The following is a 23880-nucleotide window of genomic DNA, read 5'->3' as shown; positions in this document are numbered from 1 at the left end:
CAGGGCGCCTACCTCCACGACCTGTCTCCCAAGCAGCACGGGAGCTGCGCAGGACTGCGGTCGCAGAGCTGGCTGTGCCAGCGCCCGTGGAACCCCCTTGCCAGTGCTCCCTGCTCAGAGCCCTCCTGCCACCTTAGGCAAAGTCTGGTTGTTTGTACTTCAGCATTACATCGGGTCCAGGAGACCTGCTGCTGATGCTGCCCATTTCTAACTTGGGAGCACAGCCTCTCTTCCACCCCTGCCTACAGCAGGCACGGCAAGTAGCACAAGACCCAAAAGACCACATGTTAAATACAGCCTTCTAGGAAAGACGCACTGCTCATCTGGTTGGGGTATTATTTCTCATCATTGAAATTCGTTTGGGGTTTTAACTAAATATCTAATTCTCCTTCACCATCTTCCCATAGCAGCAAGAAGAGTAGTCTTTTCTCACTGTGCCTATGGTGCTCCTATTACCCAAACCTATTGCTCCGGCACGCAGCCAGCAGGAGAACGAAAGGTTTGGTTTTGTTCATCTGGGCAGGACGACAGCGAGATCCCACATGGAGCAGGAGCCAGCCAGTACAGCCGTGGCGTGAGAAGCTGCTCAGCTTTCCCGTGGCTTTACCCGCCAGCAGGCTTTGCTGCTGGGCTGCTGCGAGTGGAATCAACCTCCACGCATTTCGCGTATGACAGCCAAGAATAAACACCTCCAAGCAGAGCTAGAGCGAGGGCAGCAGACAGCAAGCGCAGCACAGGATTTAGCTGTCGCGATGTTATAGTTGCCAGTCTTCCCAGGGACTCTTCTTTCTAGGAGGGGAGATGGCGATGGTCGCTGCTGTGCGACCAGCCTGAGGCCTGTTACTTCTTGAGTAACTGCAAACTCCACAGCTGGACTGAAATAAAAAAAAAAGTTTGCACCTTACCAGAAAGCCTGGGCATCGTCCGCTAGATGAAGAGCAAGACAAAGTTAGCAAAATAACGGATTGGCTTGGCAGCTCCTGTAATTAATACACACCGGTTTCAATAACATGTGTTTTCATTTAATAGCTTTCATACTATTTGACTTTAAGTAAGTGATACTGAACTACTGAGCCAGAGCACATCTGAGCAGTAGCAGAATAAGCTGTGGCGAGACACCCGTGTTGGCGTGCTGGGGGTGCTGCCCCCTTCTCCCCAGGCTGCTGCCGGCCCTTGCCTCCTGCTGACACCCCTTCTGTAGCCCCCTCCCAGCCGCTGCCAAGGTGGGGGCTCTCTCTCTGATGGGAAAGGGGCGCTCGGAGCAGGCGCCGCTCCTACCCTGCCTTCATGGTTGCATTGCTAACTGCTTTCACGGCTTCTCATGCAAACTTCAGGAGCTGGGGAGTTGTATACAGTGTTTATCCTGCAGCAGAAGGCAGATATTCTGTGTGAAAATCATCACTGTTTATTTGAGGTCTGTCTGATCTGTTTTTCCTGTCCTGAACAGTGACGTGTGCCTATTGACACATCTGGGAATAGGCTCAGTCCACCTGTTTTAACTACCAGCATGCTACAGACAGATAAGCAGAGTATACTGATTGCTCTGATAGCATATACCTGTGGATATTACTCCTCTGCGTATTAGAAGAGGTCATTACCATTTGTTTTGTCAGTGTATTTTAATGTTGATCAAGATATGTATTCCGGTTAGACCACTTTTTATATTTGCAGTTGTTCTGGCATTCAGACCAACTTACGTACACTTAAGGGTACAAATTATCTCAAAGTAACGAGCAATACTTACCTGAGTTTTCTCCATAATTCCAAGTCAGTTTTTTTCCGTAACGTGGGCTGCTTGCTGCCCACTTGCGCAGGGGATCCTAGCCTGCACATCCCTGCCGTAGTCTTTCCATAGCACTGCAGGATTATAGCAGGGGCAGCTCCAAAAGCACATTTGCAAAACGAAAAGGCTGAAATAGGTCAGTGCAACGCTCCATTTGCTTTTTAAATCCTAGATAAAGCGTAAGAGTTGCAATCCCGAACCCCAGAGAGCGAGTCAGAGGCAGGAACCAACAGCACCAGCAATGGCCCACCCCAGAACCCAGAGCCAGCCTTGCTAGTAAGCCCCAGCAGGAGTCACAGTCAGGCATCACTGAGGTCTACGCTTGCTGCTTTCATGAGCATCAGGAATTGGGATTTTTCCGTTTCTAATGGCAAAAGCTAAAAGAGCAAAAGCAAAGCGAAAAGCTAGAAAAGATTCAGAGAGAGCTGATGGACATAAAGACCAGACAGAGGCAATAAACACGTAGTAAATAGTACGGAAGAAAAGAGCCCATGAAAGAACCGGCTTGACCCGAGTAAGACAAGAGAAACATGCTATAAACAGGGAATATTTAGAGGGAAAAAAATATGTAGAAGTAACTTTGCTATATATTTTTCAACTCATAGTTACACAAAACAAGTCAGAAAGTGAGAATGTAAGGCTACAAATACATTTGTGCGACAACAGAAACACTTGCTGAGCACCGCACTTTGCACCGGAGCTCTGAAACGCAAACAAAGAGAAGTCTAGAAGGACTGAAATCAGCACAAGAAGCCCGTTCAGAAACAAGTTTTTAAAGATACCTGCTAGAATTTTAATTTTTGCATTTGCAAGGCTCCTGGCTGACAGTTATAAACCACTCATAAATCAATGAAAAATGTCTTTTGAGCAGGCTGAGAATAAAACAGACAAGGCTGCGAAGGCTTGAGAGTCACAGCTTGCAAGGATGCCATCAGCTGCTCGGCCAACAGAAACGTTTAATCCTGTTTTAAAAAGGGCAGAGCAAGAAATTTTAACATAGCTCTGCACAACTACCAGATCCTAGTGCACAAAAAGAGATGCATTTAAGATCTCTACATTCAAAACAAATGACTGAACAACATAGATATAGAGGGAGGAGGAAACTTGAATGGGTGCCGGACTGGAAAGGACTTGAAAGCAGGCAGCACAAAGGAAATTTGGGACTATGGGGAAAGCATCCCTGAAGGCTAATTCCATGCACGAGAGAAGACTTTCCCAAGGCTGCCTCTACAGCCAGAGGAGACGAGCCTCTCCAGAGCTCTGATCGGAGCATTGGTCTAAGCAGATGCTCCAAATCACCCACCTCCCTGACCAGAGGCCTGCGAGAGCATCCTCCTAGTCCGTAAGGCACCTGAAACAAAAGTTACTGATTAACCTCAGATGCCCTTTCTCCATTACAGCAAAAAAAGGATTTGGCAGAACATGGTAAACAAGATACTTAATCTGTTCATAATAAAGACACATGAGATGCAGACATATGCCTAAACATGGCTGAAAATAGGACTTCAGCTTCTCGGTAGCTTCAGGGAACGTTTTTGAGAATACATAGTCGGTCAGTTCCTCAGAAGCATATGATGAAAACGGCTGGACGACAAAGAAAAATGAAAAGATCAAAGTGAGATCTCAGAGGAAGTCCGTCAACAATCCCTATGAAAATAATCTCTTGTTGCTAAAACGGTTTTGTTAAAAAGGCACGGGATTAAGTCTTTCCAGTTTTCAAGTTTGGTGTGATGAGACACACAGTGAGTTTTTCCCATTTCTCCTTCCTCTAGCTTTCAGGCAATTTTCAACAGGCAGCTGGAGCTCCTCCACACGTATTTCGGCAATAACTATGTCCATTCAATTCATAATTTAAAGAAATATGATTTTAGTTCCTGAGCACATTCTGCTGAGCACCTCATTAACGCCCTGCCAAGAGCGCGAGGGAACAATAACTGCCTTTCACAGGAAAATTCAGAATGCATCAGCTGCGTTAGGAATCTGGGCTGCGTATGAAGCTACACCTGGAACGGAAAGCAGCCCTGTATGTCACGCGTGACACGTGGGAGGCAAACGGGACACGTGTAGGAAAGTTTATAGCATCTCTGTCTGCATAAGACCCAAGTTTTAGTCCAAGCTGATTTCCTCAGACCTGGCTGAGGCGCGGAAACCCAAACCTCGCCACCGGGTGCTCCGAGCACACAAGTGCGTATCCATTATAGTAAAGGCAAAGGGGTTTATGATACCTTAAGAGTGTCTGTGCACTTCCCGCAACGGGTCTTCAGTCTTTCACAATTATAAGCAGACGGGACAAAAACTCAAATAGAGCCAACAACGGCAAACCGTACGAGCCCACAAAACCAACTTAAACCCCGTGCTTGAATCCACCTCTTGTATACCACCACAGCATTTAAACTCTAATTTACACGTCCTGATGTGTAAAGCCTGGACGTCCTGAAACGCAAAAGACCAGTTTCAGACCTCATCATCTCTTGCATCCCCCTGCACACATGCTGCCTTTTGGGGACCACTTCTCCTCCGTGGGTTTGTGTCCGGTGGTTGTTTTGTTCTGCAGAGCGTGCTTGCACCACCGCATCACGCCTTTTTGCCGAGCCAGGACCCCTGCTCGTTCACTTCAGCAGAACACCTCTTCCACATCCTCTGGGACAAAGAACAAGGGTTCCACAAAGGCAATTAGTATTAGTGATCTTTCTAACTGCATCATAATGTGCTCCACCTCAAAAATCATCTAAATACAGAGATACAAATCACAAGCTTGGTTTGCAGTACTCATCCTTTGCCTCATGTCAAAACCAAGAAGGAATTGCAATCACATCCTCTTTCTGTGAACTGCACTTAAATCAAACGCAGCACGTCCTAGGGCACAGTAACAAGTAAAAGAAAGAAAACGCCGCTGTTGTAAGAATGGGTTAGCACCCTTCTTTCCAGCAGGAACGACGGCGTTAGTTCAGAGTTTTCCTCGGGGCATTTTAGTTCACCTCTTTGTGCTGATGGTTAATTCCACAGTGCCTCCACACTCGAAAACCCTGGAGCTTGTCACCCGGTCACAAAAACTCTGCACACGCAGAGAGAACTGCTGCCAGCTGGGCGCTCCAGAGCCAACCGCACAAAGCCCCCCGCGCCAGGCGCTATTGCCCATTTCCAGACGGCTGACTACAAAACATTTCGGGAATCATCCCAGTGGCCTCGACCAGCAGCGCTGGCGCACACCCTCTGTGCGCTAGTTTCCCTCCAAAAAAAAAAAAATAAAAATTGTGTAATGGTCTGTATGCCCTCAAGTTAGCTGGCCAGTTTGAATGGAAATAGCGAATAAACAGGCAATTCCTGCTACGTAAACAGAAAGCATCCGTACGGCACAGCGAACTGCTCTTCTCTGTGGAGCATCCACAGCTGTTTGTGGGTTTTCAAGATACAGGTGTGGGCTCTTGGTTCCTCTGCGCAGACTCTGGGGGCCTGCTGCTGTCTGATCCCTGCAAACAAGCGGACGAGTGACTGTCGCTTGTTCAGCCAAGCCGTTCTCCCAAGTTGCACTGGCTTAGAGGTGATCACGACAACCCAGTCAAACATCACTGCGCCGCTTATAAAAAGATAAACTTTGATCCTCGCAAGTGGCGGACCACACACTCCTAGCTAGCTGGATTCAACCACAGGCGGCAGGCAGAATTCATACACTGCGCATGCAGCCGGTCCCCCAAAACACACAGACATGAACTAGAAGAAATTCCAAACAGCCAAGTAAAACTCCAGTTATATTCCATATGGTATTACCAGGCCTGGTAACTACTGCCATATGCTGCAACACGTTAATTAACTGAGAACAGACACATCGTTCTGGTCATTTAGTAAACCAGTATTTTTATACATGCTTGCTTTCTTTTTGGACATGTGAAGTCCTGTGAAGATCAAAAACAAACAAACAAAACCAGACACCTAGATACAGCTTCCTCTCAATTTGTTTTATTTGGCAAAGTAGCAATCCAGACAGTTCACACAGCATTTATTCAAGCTCTTCAAATCTTCTGCATTTCAACTTGTCCTCTTCTCCAAGAAGTTTCTACTTCAGAACCATTGCTCCATCATGGAGGGGTTTTCATTTTCCAATTCCTAAATGCTACTCCTGGAGACTCCTTTCTGCCCGAGTACCTTGACTATCACCAACCCCTTCAGTGGAACGGGTGCACTAATCCCAACAGCCTTGGTCCCTGAAGTCTTACACCTCCTGAAGTGGTTCTCCCCAAAAAAGTTGTCGCCGGGTCTCAGCTTTATCACCTCTTCCAAGTTAGGCTAGCTTATTACACTGTGTCCAGAGACAAGAATTTGGATACAGTCGAGCTCATATCTTTCATTTAACTGATTAAATTAGTGAGAAGATGTAAATAAAGCTGAACTCAAATTGAATGATACAGTGACCAAAAGGTTGAACATTAGCATGCATCATTTAAGATATTTCACTTCAACACCACGAACTAGATTCACAGTTGATTGTGGGTTAGTACAAATTTGTCAGACGCAAGTGGGTTTTTCTGAATTGTATTTTCTAGAATACAGGCTATATTAATTCTTTTATAAGTTTAACCTTTGTGCATGTGCTCCCAGGCTGCAGTCAGATCAGGAGGTGGTACATTAACTTCCAAACATCTAAATAAATTGATACGTATCTTTTACACAGGAATAGGATGGGGCTGACCTTCAAAAGGAAGTTTACTTAAAATGTTCCTCTTTCATATTCAGAGGCCTTTGAATTTTAACCTTTATGCTTTCAGGGATTAATCCTATCACAAAATTATTGCTGTTCCACCACAAAAAGTCAAATATATTTTTGCAGTGATCACTAGGGGTTGTTTTATACAAGTTCTTTTATTCTATAATCCTTTTTACCATTAAAAAAAGAAAATAACAATAACATGCTGTTTACTTTAATTCCTGGTTGCTTGAATCTGAACAAGATGACTCAAGACACACTGCCCTCCTTGCCCAAAGCAGCCCACCTTACTGTGCTGCTTTGCAATTTGCTGTTGACATTTTATAGTACCAAAACAGAAAACCAGGGGCAGAAAAAAGGTTTATAGCCTTCCAACTATGCTTCTATATGAAAATTGAAGAATTGCATCTTTATCTCTACTTAGGAGTCCAGGATTCGTTATTCCTTCTGCATGTATCATGCTTTCCTTGTACAGCAATTAAGAATTCACTTTCTAAAAAGCCAGAATTTTTCCTGGGTGCCCAGTTAGAAAAATGAGAATGTTAATACAGCAAATGGCTTTGCCAAAACCAACGTTCTTTCAAGACCAAAGTGGATTTTTTTTTTTTAAATAAAGAATCTAGCAATCCATATCTGAGTAGTCTACTACATACTGATCCTAATCTTCCACGCAAGCACACAACGCCCCTTTTGCTTTTAACTTTATTTGGCAAAGCAACATTGCATAAACTGTTCAGTGATTGGGACACAGCTTACATCATATTTACGGAGTTAAATCCATGTGCATCACATCAGTAGTGAGCTATAAACCAAAACAGAATTTCAAGACTCCACTGATGAATTTTAGAAGGAAAGGGAAAATCACGTCTGTTATATCCAACTTGAACAGCAATGTTTGAGAAGAGCGGCCACCCACCCCTGATGTCTTGAAGTTTCATATATACAAATGCCTGGTTTTAAGGTAATAAAGCAGCTGATTGTATCTACTACATGCTAGTCTATGACACCATGTCAAAAGCTTAAAAAGGAAGTTCATCTCCTTTTAGTAGCATCTAGCAGACATCAGAACACAGAAAACCTGGTATTACCTATGTAGTGTCGTAAGGTGCACAGAAGCAGTTTTACCAAGGGACACAGGAGCTGAGAGAAGTGAGTGTTCAAGTACCCCCATCAAAATTAGAGTTCACAAGCTATAGGTCTTTATCTGCAGTTTTGCAGAAATTCACTTTGAACAGATGAAAGTAAAATAAAGGCATGTTAAATAAAACAGTGCCCACATAAAACTTTCCACCATTTATCAGATTTGCCTTGAGCATCTAAAAAAATAAAACAAACACCACGCTTTTCCATGCTGATAACAACAGTATAACGAAGTCCAAAACAAGCTGCAATGCTGTTGGTTTTCAAAAAGCTTTTAGAACTGGAGATGAGCAGTCCACTGTAACACTATGTTTGGGTCAAGATGATGTAGCTTTTACAATTCATCCCTGTAGAAAGAAAACACATGCAGTTATGTTTCTCCTCCCCTTGGAAATCATAGTTGAAAAGTTTTGATACTGAATCAGATTACATTTAAGTGCTCAAGCACATCAGCAAAACCTCAGAAGTCTCTTCAAGCATTTAAGAAAAAAAAAAAAAAGCAAAGGAAAGGCAACAGCAATCCCATATCATCTCATACTATTATGCGATGTATTGTGAAATACGGGTCCCTCTATTTTACAACGGATCATTTGCTTTCATGAACATCGCCCACACCACACAGCTAGTTACACAGCTACCTGTCATCCAAACTCTGTTGGCTACATACTGGCAAGAAACTGAGCCAACTTACTAGACAGAGTATTGGCAAAAAAACATTATCTGTAGCTGCCAGAAAGGCAAGTTTAGCTTCAGCCGCAGTCTCTCAAGAAAGCTCGGAACACAATATCATGTCCTGAAGGAACTATGCTAAATCGGGACTAGGTTACGGAAGGGGTGGGGGGTTTGTGCGTGTTAAAAAGAGATGCAGGCAGGAGAAAAGATGCATCAAGAGGTCTCTCTAAATCACTATGAGGAATCTAGAAAATGCAGGCTTTTGTTCCTGCAGGACATCTAATACACATTGAAACAGGAAACCCACAGAACCCATATTCCAACAGTGAAATTGTCCTATATTACTGATTTGTTTAAATATTTCTAAAGCATTAACTTTAATGCAAAATGTCCATCAAATCTGAAAGCTGTGCACTGTGCCATTATGAATGTTGGAAAATTCAAACAGAAGTGTTTGCTTCCCCCCCCCCCCCGCCCCAAGGCACAAACAACCTATAAACTCACAGTGAGTTTGCTGCAATTTTTCCTTTAGCAGGTGCACCTCCCTCATTAGCCACAGCAAACACTGTCTGAATTAAGAAAGACTTCACTACTGTGATTGCTGGCTCAATACACAATAGTATTTCCAGCTATCATGCAAACTAACCCACAAAAATACAGTGCTACATGCACACAAGCAAAAGCTTTAAAGTTACAAAGGCATTATCCTTCAAGAATCACATAGCATGGAATGACAGCGTGCAAAACATTTTAAAAGCAACTGAAAAGGCTGCTGCAACTGGTGCTTAAATGACTAGTTTGCTACCTAATGCAGCTGGGATGCAAACCTTGTGATTAGTTAGTGATAAATATTTGCATTCTTTGCACTTTGCACTGCCTTCTAGTTGTCAAGTACTAATCATACAGCTTCAGTGTTGCAGTAATTACAGAAAGCAGAAAAAAAGCAAACGGGAGAACACCACATCTTGGCAGGGGTGAAGAAAAATCTGTTTATAGCCAAAGGTTTGGAAGGTCTCCATATTTGCCTATTTTACAGAATGGGTATTTGCTTACTTTAAACAGATAAAAATAAATTAACATCTGATTCTCAGTTTAAAATGCAGTGCCGGTGAATTTAGGACAAGTACTTCATTCATCCTTAATGCTTCCAGGAGCTGCATCATCAGTTAATACTTACATCTTCAAAAAGCACATGTAAGTAACAACCACGGCTATTGCTGATTTAGTCTCATAGGCCTAATTGCTGATGTGATTTTCATCCTGATTCCTACCATATACTCTCATAGCTTTGTAAAAGCCTGGCCTTTTACTGTGACAAATAATTCTTAATCCTTTAAACCCAACCTAGATCCTCAAGAAATTGTAAGCCTAAGAAAAATCCTGTATTTACTCTGAAACTATTAAACATGAGAATTTTGCCCAGCCACAGACATTGGCAAGGTTTTTGCATAATGTTGCTAACACATTTAATGTGTTGAAGTGTTTTTTGTTTTTTCTTTTACAAAATGGTATTTGTACTTAGAATTCATATAAGTCATATTAACATGTCAATGTTTTAATTGTCGGTATTTTCCATTGCTTTAAGCTATTCCTGGCCAAATAATAATGTTCCTGTTAGTTAATTCTATCCTAATGTCACTTTCAAAATAAAGATTTTAATATTCTGCTTATTAGAACATTTACTGTCTTAAGGGGATCAGCTTCCCTCAAGAGATTTTTTACTCGCTCTTCACTGCTCATTAGTCTAACAACAGCATGCCAGCCCAAAACAATCCACGATGTATGTGTTAGAATTATGCAGCATTTATTTCCTACTGTTATGAGAAGCTGAGCTTATACATGCACTATTGGATTATATATATAAAGTTACAGAAAAGTCTGAGATCTTCAGGCAGCTTACACTTCTCAGCTTTCCACCTAACAGCTTGCAGACTTAAGCACACATTGCAAAACAGCATCAGTTGATCTGAACTTCAGTTGGATGGATCAGGAGCTGCCAAGCTCTGAAATCTACCAGGTTTCAACTACTGGTAAAAACCAGAATGCTTGCCTATCCTCCCAGTGGTAAAAGATCTATCCTGCTGCAGAGCTTAAAAGGAGACTCAAAAGACGACTGCCATTCCCTCATTAAAAATATCCTGTTGTCCTCTAGAGCCATAGGAAAGATCTACTAATTAATTTGTATTTTTGTCCCTTTTTCTGGCCATGACTATTTGCTGCGATTCTTACACAGCTCATGTAATTTCCCTCCACCTTCATATATGCACTTCTTCCAATCTGCTTAGTAGCTCCTGCTTAGTAAGCAGTAGATATATTTAGGTTTTAAGTTATCACAATAGTCCTTCTCAGGCCCTTGGAATTCTAGCAAGGGAATCACTCATCTAATATTGTCAATTGAGGCATCAAAGCAACTTTATAAGCTCAAGTTAAAGCAAATTTCAGAAGTCATTAGCTCAAAATTTCTGTTCTAAAAATAAATTTAAGAAAGTTCGAAAAATTTTGGTTTTCTAGCAGCAAAAACATATACAGGAATATTCCACATTTCCAATTGGGGGTATCTAACAACAAACTAAGAAACATTCTCAGAAAAATCTAATAGGTAGCATTTCAGGTAAATGTCAGAGTTCGGGGGGTGGGGGGGAATCACAAATCTTATCAACAATAAGAAATAACAGAAGTTTGGGATACAGGTAAGTCATTACGTTTTGCAATCTGTCTCCACCTCTTTGGTGGAAGGCATTCAAATTAAATATGTGAACAAGCATTTATAAAGTTATCTGAAATCTATAACTCACTCTCTTTGATCCATTTCATTTTTCTTGTCATTAGGCAGCATTTGACTTTCCCTTTTTGATACATCATTCATCTATGAAAAATATGCTGTCATGACGGACACTGTATTTCTAATTCATATTAGGCTACGCTCTGAATTTCAGTATCTACTTAGTGTTTCAGCAGCCAATTATTTCTCCCTTTGTAATTTTAAAGATAACTAGATGCAATATTTGGACTTGTAGCATTTTAATCTGGAAAGGTGCTGTTACAAAGTATTTAGTATTTGCTATCATCAATCATCAAATTGAGAGAGTAGGTTAAAATGACAAAGAAAAGGAACTTTCTCTGCAACCTATTATATCAGTTACATCACATGCATTTTTACGTAATATATAAATCTTAAATTTAACCTAAAATATTTTGTGCAGAGATTCTTTTTGCCGAAGTCAAATAAAAAACTTCAACCATAATCATTAGTCTGCATAGCCGAAAGGAATTCTAGGCAAACAATTCCTGAAATTAGACAACTAACTCGTCAGGGGCATTTGAAACACTGAATAAGAGTTTCTAAGCAGCAACATATTAAAATATTTCCTAATAAATAAATTTTCCAAAAGGGTGCTTAATCATGGTTTATGTACAGAAAAATGGGATAGAGTAACAGCCCCAGTCTAGTCACTGCATTTTTTGCTCAGAAAGGGTATCCTGTCATTGTAATTTTGTATTTTATCAGCAAATATGAATTTAGCATGACATTTATAAATAATTTCTACTAATGCAGTATTTTAAGTTAAAAAAAAAAATTGTTAACTTTTTAAAACAGCTGCCTGTTTGGAAATAAAATCCATGATTGCAACAGAGACTCATTGCTAAGCATTCCTTACATTGTTATTCTCTTTAAATTGTCCCCCCATATAAGTAGTAAGTGAACTGTCACAGAGAAGTAAAACCAGAGAGATCCTAATTTCCACAAGACCTGCCAATAAGGTAGCCAATAAGCTGTGTTCTCAACTGTGCAGCACAAGAGGTCTTCTATCCTCCCTACTTATCAACAAGAAAAAAACCCAATTAATAATTGGGAAGTTTTATGTGAAAGGATAAACATCCTTACCAGCATAATCACATAAGTGAGCACCAGCTGCTGGAGCTCAGGTACACTAATGCATTTCATTTTGTACCAGAGAGAGGGTTCCGGTGCATATTCTACTTCCAAATGTCTCATGGAGACACATTTGAGAAGATTCTCACTGATGTTTGGAGCTTGAAGATACTACTGCAGCTGAACCCAAACTAGAGTACTATGGACTAAATTTAAAGAAATCCAACAATATTCACAAAGTAAGATTCTTTATTTAGCACCACAACACCAATTTATCAAAATCCAAGGAATCTTCTTGTTCCAGCTAGTCCAGATTTTCTTTTGCTAGAAGTTCCAGTCTTACATAATGAAGAATGATGCAAAGCATCTGAAGGTAGGTTTGATCTCAAACACCACTTACAGACCAAGTCACTGTCATGCTGCTTTGTAAAGAGCACCTTGCAGCCGTAGTAAGGAACTGTACTAACTTCTCCAACATATGAATGGCTAAGCAAAAATTCAAGTGGCTTCTTTCTTGCCAGGTCTGCTGGCCTAGGAAAATGCTGCTGGCCTAATCGATTGTATTTTGTGAAGGGACACCAATTCTTAACATGATAAAACAGTTACTTGCATTAGGAATGAAATTGCATAACATAATGTAAACTAAGAGAATGATAAGCTAAACACACAGGATTTTTGAGCTACTCTAAAAAAGATGATTGTTCAATGAATTTCATATTTACAACTAGAGTCTCACACACTACAGCTCTTTATTACAGAAAGACTTAGAGACTCCTCTGAAAGACCATCTTTAATTGATCTCTGCTAACAGGTCATCAACAATTTAGGAAAGGTAAATTGAAAGTGCAGAAAAAAAAAATCTCTCTTTCATCTTTGATGCTAGCATAGGTAACAGATGCTGATTTACTATTAGGAGTTTCCTTAGCAGCAGCTGGCTGACCATACACTTGGGACTGACTAATAAGGAAAACCAACAGAAAAAGACAGTTGTGACCTCCTGTAAGGTCAGCAGTGCACTGGCAGCTATCCTTCAGCAGGGTATAGGAATTGTCTTCAGATCACAAAAAGGACAATTAAAGAAAAAACAATCACAAGAAGTGGACTTCTGAGATTTCCTTTAGCAGAGATTTCCAAGTCTGAACCAAATTTAAATGTACGTAACAAGAAAAAGCCTCTATACCACTGTAGTGATTAAGCCTTTCAGGCTAAGCACTTACCTTTTCTGATAACACCAATGTACATTCTTAACACTTAAAAATAAATAAAATCAAGAAGTATTTCAGAAAAGAACAGGAATTGGCAAGAAAGTCTGGGGAAAAGAATCCCCCAATACTCATGATTGAAGAAGGCCCAAAGACAATCTATTACTTCTTCCTGAGCTAGCAGAGAAAACGAAATACAAAACTGCTCAGAAGAGATGCAAAGACCTTAGAATTCTAGTCCTTAATACACTACACCACCTTCACCAGCAGCAAAGGATAACCAGTGCCATTCCAGAAACCCTTCAATAAACACTTAATAAATAAAAACTTAATTTATAAGAACACATGTTGCTGCTATGAAAAAACACAGCTGCTACTATAACCAGATCAGGTGAAAATGCAGAAAAAAATCTATGAAACCTCTCTGGAAAAAGGAAGGTTTAAGAAGAATACTTCTCTTTTCTGGAGTAAGCAGAGCATGGACTCCAAACTTTAACAAGTCCACCACATTTGCCAGAGGAGGAAACCAACCACAAAGCAAGACTTCCAAAGCCTTACAAGAGGCAGGAAATCCCCAAGTACCATGCTGAGGGAATACTGGCAATATTCGAGGCCAAAGTATTAATTTGCATAACAAATACAAAACATATGAATAGTGAGCATGCTTCACAAGCTTTGAACTAAGCAGTAACTCATTAAAGCTGTTCTAAGAGTAATTTGTACATGGTGGCTATACAGTAATCCAAGAAACGCTGAAATGAGATTTCAGTAGGCAGCAGTAATGCAAACTGCTTTATTTGTACTTTTTATGAACATTTTGATAGCTTAAACTCTAAGTATTCATGTATCCAAATCACAGGCTATACTCCAAAATATCAAGGGGAAAAAAACCCAAAAATCTAAATTTAGGAGTTATAAAGCTCAGAAGTTGTTTTCAGAACTCAGTATACATCTACGCACTTCATTAATGCAGATAATACATTCACAAGCATTTTCTGCCAGGAAGCAAAACAGGACTGCTGCTTTGTTCATTCCCACACGAATGCCTAGCACGGTTTAAGCTGACAGCTGTGTTATGTCTATGTTACTGGCCACTCAATTCAGCAAATTGGAAGGTTTACTAGCTCTAGAAAGGCCTTTAGAGTTTACTGTGTTGGCAAACACAAATACATCCCCATCAGAGACAGATGACAGACTTTTAATAATGTCTGAGAAAGTTTTCTGAACACTACTCAACTACATTTATACTTTAGGGAAGAAGGGATTACCTTCTCCACTTTCTGCTACTTGGGAGGCTGAGGGGAAAGTCCTCACAAGATTATCTACATTTCCCCCAAAAGGATTTTACAAAGGTTTTTCTTCATTTGTGACATTTCCGAAAAATAAAAAATGAACATCCAATTACCACTAACTTACAGGACAAAACAATATTTATTCTTAAGTAGTATTTTACACTTTACCCTAATTACTGGGCAAGCTAGTCATAAAACGTTCATGAAAAGGTCATTTTAAATTTAGAAAACACGGTGTTCAAAACAACAAATAAGAAACTTCAACACACCAAAACCTAAAGAAAACATATCCAAAAGAGAAAGTGCAACCCATGCAATATTTTTCTTCTGCTTTTAAATTAACTCAAACTTAGCATAACCTCCTTTTGGTGATGTAGTAATGCAGACTGAGTCACTTTTCATGGTATGGAGGAGCAGAAAGCAATGACAGCAACAAAGGCAGGCCTTGCAGTCTATCTGCTTAAAATTCACACCCTTTCACCTTGCACGTGTGTGGAAGAAGTAAGTGGAACAGAAAATCACTTCCACCTGGACCACTGCTTCTCTTTATCTGTTAAAGGCACATATATCACTCCCATCAGAGGCTTCATTTTGACACTGCCATCTTCTAGTTTGTCATACTGTTCGAGCATCTGGTTTCCCCCTGCAGGACCAACTGGTAATATCAATCTTCCGCCAGGTTTTAACTGATCTATAAGCTAGAACACAACACAGAAATTAGAATGTAACCAGCCACTTCAGAGAAGCTGGATCCAAAGTTTCTTACATTAGATTAATAGCTTTGCCACAATTTATCTATCTGCTATTATGCAGTAGATAACTACTTCAATTAGGAAAAATAGAAAATGCACTGAAAATGAGAGTATCACAATAACATGGTAAACAACTGGTATGACAGAAACATTCACAATAATTTCATATAATTCCAAAAGATGGTAAAATAGTAATTGTATTCACTGCGTTGGCTGCAGTTTTAGCTTCTACGTAAGAGGGGAAAAATATGTAAATCACAAATTATTTTTACAGTAGATTCTATCTTTTTAAACTGCCAGTTTTAACTGTTTGATACTTACTGTGCATCAGTACAGGCCCATTGTCTAACATTTTTGGGGTAACTGATCTCCCCTTAAGCCTTCAGAATAAGATTTGAGATTTGTGACTTTTTTTTTATTTATCTTTCTGCAATAATTTTAAGTTGTCTACAGTACACTCACTACCCAACAGCTCCTCTTTCATTCTGGGAATAGAACAGCATTTTATGAAACTAGTCTAAAATATATGAATATGACTAAGGTAAGTGACAAGTAACAGAATACGCGAAAGAAATGCTTGGATTTTTTTTTTGCTTTCATAATTAAAGAAGGAGGCTAACCACAGTAGTCTCAAGGAAAATTCAGTACTTCCCAGACACCATGAAAAAAATCTTAATCCCTTACTAACAGAAGTTATAATTAAGCACTGTTTCATTTGCCAATAAGCTTTAAATTACCTTTTTAATTGTCATCTGTCAAGACTTTGCTTGGAACACCCACACACACCCCCACCCCAAAATAAAACAAAAAAATAAAACAATGGCCAACGTCTGGAGATGTCTAACCTGTCTATAGCACCTCAAACCTCCAGTCCTTCACTATCCCTCACTAAGATTCAGATTTAAAAAAAACTTAACTGGTATCTAGCATATTAAAATCATGCTATATATTCCCATTCACCTGATGAAAGGAAGAGAAAAAAAAATCTTATCTGCAGGAATGGACTTCATGTATGCACACTCTAAAGACCCTAGTTACTCCAGCTTCTCTTGTAAGAGCTGCCCTGTACCCACTCTGAAAGCTACGAACACATGGCATTGTCTGTATTTCCAGCTGAGCACATTACTTTTCCAACAGGATCTATGCCTTGAACCCTGGGAAACAAATACTTAAATTTTGTAATTCAATGTCTGATAAAAGCAAATTAATTTATTAAATAAAATGCTCAAGTTCATTGTTGTAATAGAGGGTTGTGCACAAACCATTTTAAAATATGTTTATTTAAGGAAGAGTTATTAGAACATACAGCTTTTGCAAACCAACAGGAAGCCCAATCATAACAGAAACAAAAAAACCACACCATGCAGTAATACCACCCTGCCCACTGATACTCCCAGCAGTGCAAGTCGACCAAGTATTTTACGTATATACGTACATAAAATGTTCTTTACAGCTAAGAGATTACTGAATCACACACATAAAACATAAAGGCTTACTGCTTGGGGCACAACTGGTGCTGCAGCTCCTACATGAATCGCATCATAGGGAGCTTCTTCTGCATATCCCATTCTTCCATCTCCCACTGCAAGAAAACACTTTTTTTTTTTTAATGTTTTCAAAAGGAGTGGAGAAAACAGCTGATCTGCCATATCTATAGGTAGATAAAAGGCTATGCTCAGATTTCAACTAAAATTCTGCTGAGCGGTACTAACATGAGGAAGTCAGTTTAAAAATATTAACACAATTGTAAAATAGATGCAACAAAACACCCTCATATGTACATACACACACACTTATAAAAGATATGAAATATTACTGAAGCACCTGAAGTTAGAAAGCACGGATTTATACCAAAAGTTCTGGGAGACCTCATTCGTGGTCCACCCAGAAAAGACACTTAAGTATTTACGTGCCCCACCATTGCAATGCAGGTGACTTTTCCCCTCATTTACCCTCTTAGAACATAGGCTTTTACTTTGCCTTGCCTTCACACGCACCATTCCTAAATATAATGCAAATCATTAAGTCTAAAGCATTAAATCTCAGAAGCACATATCAGTAGAACCCAAAGGTAAGGAAAAGACAAAGCAAATATTCACATGGACTATGCACCTATAACTGCACTATGGGTTGGAACGAAAGTCCACACCTACATTCATACATTAATGCAGTACCACGCTAATCCCCACGGGTCCCCCTTTGCCAGCAGATGGGTCTCACTATCCTTCCTGCAGACAATTGCTGGACTAACATGGGTAGCCAGGTCAGACCTGTGGCTAAAGCTCCAGGTGGCTGCTTGGAAGATGTTAGGAGTAATTAAGTTACTCAGAGGGCTGCCGATGGAGCTTCAGCTTTGGTGGAGAACTCATGGAGAAGCACGCTATCACAGATGTCTCATACCATCTCAGTTACGCATGATCAAAGGGGAACAGATCGGGTTTTTTTAAGCCACTGAAATGTGGAAAATTAAACTAGACCCTGAGTTAAGTTTTGAAAGAAAATTATGTGAATGTGGTATCCACAGTACCTACAGGAAACCAACGGGAAATTTAGAGCAAGATAGGGAAGCTGTCTCTGGAGTTATTTAGGAACAGAAGAAGTAAAATGAGGCTAAACCATCCATAAATTCACACTCAACGAGTGCCGAAGTCCCTGTAACCAGTCAAGAAGAAAAAGCAAGGAGGCTATTGAACCATAGTCCTCTGCTCAGCAGAAGTAGTTGTTTGGGTTTCCTGTCTTCAGACCGAGCTTCGATTCCTGTGCAGTCGCTATTATCACAGGTTAATTAAAAGGCTGAATGAGTCAAAAGAAGTTCCAAGCCCCTGCCATAGGCTGAAAATTTGTGAACTTTTTGCCTTCCAACAACTCACAAGGCAGGAAGAACACATGGTGGCCATAGGAGGTTTCGTTTTGACCTCAGTGATAGGGAGGGCCACAGTAACAATACCCTTAAGTATCCAAGAGTGTACAGGAAGATCTGGACAGCTCCTTGAAATGATTAAAATTGGGGAGTTTGTCATCTTTCATATTAGGTCCTGAAACAAGACCCTGCAAAGACCTTCTACACCCAAAGCTTAAGGACTATAAGAAGAGAGCATGTTTCCCCAGTAGCTGAGAAGCCCCTTAAAGCTCAGTGACTTATTTTCTCGTGTCATGAATTCTGACCAGCACAAGCTCCAACCAACGGCCACAGGCAGAAGCTGCCAAGCAAGAACTACCAATGCTTCAAGAGAACTCATGCCTATCAATACCAATTCCACCAAGTCAGCTTTTAATACTGTGGCCAGTAATGAGGATGAAAGTTCCAGTACTTCCAGTGCTTAATCTCTCTGACTCTGCCAGAGTGGGTTCTATTGGAACAACCACTTCAATGCAGTTAAGTATATAATTTGTATTTGCTTAGTAGCACTGTACACCTCCTCTAAAGAGGAAGTAGTGCTGTGTTACTGCATTAAGCCACTGTTCCATCAGAGAAGGCAATGGAGAAAGACTTCTTTAGCTCAAACGTACAGATATTGCTTTGCACGTTGTTAGTTACACAGGGAGACAAACCCTCATTCCCTAAGATGCAGCTGTAGGCATTAGAAGCAGTGGTCTCCAGTACAGCTGGCAAAAGCAGAAGAGATTGCTAAGTTGCAGAAACAGCTGTGAAAGAAACTGCTAAGTTGTCTTCTGAAGAACGCATCACCTCGTGTGCCATCCAGAGAAGTCTGAATGTGACTTCTGCACATCTTATCATTTCACTGACAGTGGTAAAAAGGACCCAGAACATCTAACTATTTGCTCTTAGAATCAATAGTCCAAACCAAAGCTACCATCTTCAGAATCAGCACACACATGCACACACAAAATCATGCTCCTTTATATACATCAAGCACAGCGTGGCTCTTCCCTTTTAACACCCACAAAAATTCTCCGGGCTACAGCAGGCAGGCATATATCCACCCATAATGGGAACACACTTTTAGAGATCCAGAAGGTAAAAAAAAATAGTTAAGTCAGCATTCATATATTCAATGTGATACAAATTATTACATTATTCAATGTCCAAGGGGAAACAGCAGCCCAAGTTTTGAGCTTGTGCTTACATGCTGAATAACATCACCCATCCTACTGAGATCTCCAGTTACATGCAGCCTGTTACTGAAGTAATCACAGTGGTGAGTGATGGGTAGTGATAAGGGGGGAAGCAGTGTCAGGACTTTCTGACATAAAAGGATTTTTTAGCTTGTTTTTGACCCTAGACCTGATCTGCTGATCATGGAACTCAGGCCTTCAGCGTCTCTACACAGACCTGTTTCACACAGAGTTGTAGCATGAGCACAGAAACAGAAGAAAACTACTGCACTGTGGTTATAATACCCTCATTCCCTCTAGCTATGTCTGCATCAGCAAAGAGTGCTGTACAATAGAAGCAGATCTGTACAGCAGAACAGTTTTTGCTGAGAACCTGATGTCCATGCAACATATGCATTTCAGAACGATCGCTCTGGTCTAGTTCTAGTCTTACTGGCTTAATATCCATTAACATATCAAACATATTTGGTTGCTTCTCAGAGCACATAATCCAGTCTAATTTCATTCAAAAGGAATCAAAGTTCGTGCTCTCCAGGACTACTCTCACATGAGCCAAAACGTGGTAAGTGGAAGCAGTTGAGAGATTCACCTCAAAGGCACCCTCCTGATTTTAAGAAAAAACAGAACACAAAACAAACTACACCAAAAAAAAGCCCAAACCCCACAAACTAATATAGATATACCCTAAGTACACCTATTCCCGAGTTCTCAGTGCAATTCTATTACTGAGACACCCCAAAATAATGCTGATGCTTCTGAAACGCAGTTATGGCGTATCTGAGGTGTGACAAAGCAATGGAGAATGTTTGAAGCATATTTGTCAAAAGCCAGTAACTGACTTACCTAGTCTTCATTCATACCATTCCCATCACCAATTAGCCCTGGGTTTTCAGGGTTTTTTTGTTTGTGTGTTTGGGGGCGGGGGGGAGGGGGTGTTTGGGTTTTTTTTGTTTGTTTTAAAAAACAGCTCTGTCTGGATTCTAGCTCCACATCAAAGAGCTCCCAGGAATCCAGCACAGTTGCAACATTCTTCTTCACCTAATTCACAAAAGTGCTACTAATCCATCTCTATTTTTTTTAAAATGTACCTCACAACAGAACTATTCAGAAGTCTCTTAGTCATCCTGCTACAGTCAAACATAATATAGATGATCGTGTTTACTTAGAATTCTAGACTCCCAAGAGCATCAGAGCTTGTTTCAGGTATAACCAGAAGCGTAAGTCCAAATTGCTCTTGTACAGCAACAATGAAAATTATCCCCCCATTCCTCCTCTCCAGCCCCAACAGTCTCACTATAATTTCTTTTCCAAGAGAGTTTAAGGCGTAAGTGTTTTCAGTGAGGGACTCTGCATTTTATACACACATACAAGTACTTGTGTTGATTGGCTTATTTAAAAAAAGATTTAGAAAAGTCCCTCCTTTAAAAAAAAAGACCAAGAATCAAAATGATAATTAAGGTAAGAGCCAAACATCACATAATAATCATTTTTCCAAGCGCTTTTGGAAGAAACCTCAAAATAATCTAGACCTTCAACTTCTTTTTAAACCTAACAGAATGATAATGAAGGGAATGCTTTCCTCCTGCCAGCTTTGCATCTTCTAAAAAAACAAAACAAAACTTTCTTTTTAGTCAAATAATTATTATTTAAAAGAATTCACTGTCCTTGTATAATTTTAGCATTACTTCCTCTCAGTAACTCTGAGTTAAAGGAGTTTGGTGTCATTTAATCACTTCCCTAACACACAAACACTGTTTTTTTTAAAAACAAGTGGCAGTATGCATCACTGAAGTTTGTTTCAATCTAGTACTTTTTCCACTCGAATCTTTGCGTGCAGCTTTCTCAATTACTGTATCAGAAGTATGAAGACTTTGTTAAAACACTCAATTTAGATGGCAGTACATTTATTCAAGAAAAGTTGTGCATTCAAACCCAGTTTTAAATAGCAAATTTAACATATCAGACCATCATGTGAAGTATTTTCACTGGAAAACACTTCTCTGTTAAGATTCTCTAACAGAGTGACTACATATTCTTTAAGATTACCAGAAGTGATACTCTCAAAACTGTATGAAGATGACATTTTCCAAAGGCCTAAAGATGACTTGGATTTTTAAATTTTCATTTGGCTCTTCTTTCTTTGGTTTGACTTCTTAAATTGGAATTTTTAATCACATCCAATTCCAGTCAGTTTCAGCCAGCTGCTAGAAAGAATATCAGTTTAATTAGTAAGTATATCAGTCTGATGCTCACCAATCAGTTTCACTCTTCCTGAAGACAGCAATGTGGGATCATCTTTTTTGACATTATTTATTGAGTCATCTACTAGTTCTTTGATATGATCAATTCCTACAACTTGTCCTTTGGGACCAACCTGGAATAAAAATATACAGTTGAATAATTTCTGCTAGTTTTTATTTATTTATAGTACGAGTATTTCTATGTCCTCAGCCCATTCTCAAATAAAAACAAAACCAGTAAAGTGGTAGTATATTTTCCCAATGTTATTAAAACTACTGCTTAGAATGACACATCCTGACTGCTAGAAGCAACTGGTAATTAAAGTTTGTCAGTACAGTCTTATAAATGCTTGTCCTAGTCATCTTTTTGAGATGTGATTCAATTAAGTTATACTATCAGTCGAGATTTCTTCTTTGAGTTTTTAGAAGTTAAATTCGATCATGAGTGTTTGCATTACCTGCAATAGAAAGTAACAACTTCAAGGACAAAGACTAGAACTAATCTCCTTTCATGCTGAATAAACTTAAAGATTAAGGTTTTTCTAGAGAAGGCCTCACTTCAAGGAAAACATTAAGTCATGCATTTTGTTCTAAGTTATCTCAAGAGTCCTATTCTTTCAGAAGCAAATGCAGCAAGTAACAGTCAGGAACAAACTACCTTCCACCTACCCTTGCATACATGAATCTACTTTCAGATTTACAGCTCTCTTCCACAGGAAGAGTGGAACTTTTGAGAGCTCATCACTCACAAAAGGTCACAACAGACCCGTGTATTCTGAGGGGAAAAAAGGCCTATTAACAAAAACTTTTCCATTACAGGTATTTCTTCTCGAGTTGTGTCTTTAGTCCAGAAAAAATATTCAAATTTTGGAGAAAGAATCCAAATCTTAAAATCTGACCATTTTTAACAGGATCCAGCTCAAAGTACACAATGGCAGAGTATGTCCTAGCAGCCCATGTTGTCATACAACTTTGTATTGGGACACATTGGAATGCTTTAGTTATGTTTCTGTATCTTACATTTTAATGTTGCTAAGACATGGAAAATTAATAACTGGTTATCGATATCATAGTGATTTTTTTTCTGTTTTATTACAGACAAGTCCTGTGCTAAAAAACACCCAAAGAGCAGTGTTACCTCTTCTTTTTCAAGTGGAAGACCACCAGCCTAGCCTTTGAAACAGCATAAGGCAAGTTTTCGCCATGACAGCCACAGGCTACTATTTGGACGAATGCCTGGCAGTCAGTTGTACCAGAAGCTGACAAAAGATCCAGCATAATCCAAAGGGTAACATCACAGAAATTAAAATTTAGCAAAATGGTCATAGCATGAAATAGCCTGATATAAAGTAAGAGAACCTCCTGCTGCATGTCACAGTCCATTATTCCATTTCTGAGTCCTCATCAATTACCTCTGTTACCCTGGAACTTTGAAGTGTGTGCAATTGAGACAATAGCAAAATGGCACAATTTTGGGGATTTTCCATGGTCTGTCTGGAACAAAAATATACCCCACTGTTTTTATAGTTCCGGTACTTAAAGGATGAAAACTACAATTAATTTAATTTGCCAGCAACCTTTAAAAGTGAATAAACTTGTTTAAGGTTGTATGCTATGTAGATAACTTTATCACAGCAATTTAACATGAAAACCCAAACAAAAGTCTTGAAGATGCTTTACTAGTCTAAGTAAACATAAAGCTTTCCCAGAAGTACCACAAATTAGATTATCATTGTAGGAGTAAAGCCGTCACGACATCAATGTGCACTCAGATACTTGTGCTGCAAATGTGAGCTATTCACTCCAGATCAAGTAGACTGAGAAGCAACATCCACATGATCCAGTTAGCACATCCTCGACTGAATTTTGATAGCAAAACACTTTACCATCATTCCCTATAATACACTTCTTTCAAGCTTTTGTTACTGTTAGAAAGAACTTTACAGAGAAAGAAAGTCAGAGCAGTACATATTGTCTTATCTACGTTCATTCAAGTGGATGAAGCCAGATCTGTATTGCACAGTAATAATGCTATCAAACAGAACAAAAGCATTTATCTAACGTTTCACAAAACACGTGTCTGTAAGACATTCCACAGCATACCACCAAGGAGGATTCAGAAGAGGAACATGACATTCATATGGCA

At 39.8% G+C, this 23880-nt stretch overlaps 1 protein-coding gene across 3 annotated transcripts in view; it reads right to left on the bottom strand.

Moving 5' to 3' along the window:
• Nucleotides 1–5718: 5718 nt before the first annotated feature.
• PCMT1 (protein-L-isoaspartate (D-aspartate) O-methyltransferase) overlaps nt 5719–23880 on the bottom strand; it is a 35255-nt gene continuing 17093 nt past the window's right edge. The window contains exons 5-8 of one of the 3 annotated variants that reach the window (XM_087777539.1): nt 21748–21868; nt 16914–16999; nt 15147–15363; nt 5719–7972 (exon numbers count right to left, since the gene is read on the bottom strand). In XM_087777539.1, the coding sequence (XP_087633665.1) occupies nt 15184–15363; nt 16914–16999; nt 21748–21868 (387 nt within the window). In that variant the 3' untranslated portion in view covers nt 5719–7972; nt 15147–15183. The remainder of the gene's footprint in view (nt 7973–15146; nt 15364–16913; nt 17000–21747; nt 21869–23880) is intronic. The other 2 variants (XM_087777538.1, XM_087777540.1) reach the window with 2 other exon arrangements.

Source organism: Nipponia nippon, unplaced genomic scaffold (genome assembly GCF_047370975.1).
Source record: "Nipponia nippon isolate SJK-2023a ecotype South Korea unplaced genomic scaffold, ASM4737097v1 scaffold_4, whole genome shotgun sequence".
In the NCBI taxonomy this organism is placed as follows: Eukaryota; Metazoa; Chordata; class Aves; order Pelecaniformes; family Threskiornithidae; genus Nipponia; species Nipponia nippon.
Note: the sequence above shows the minus strand (reverse complement) of the source record. Positions and strands in the feature narration are given on the sequence as shown.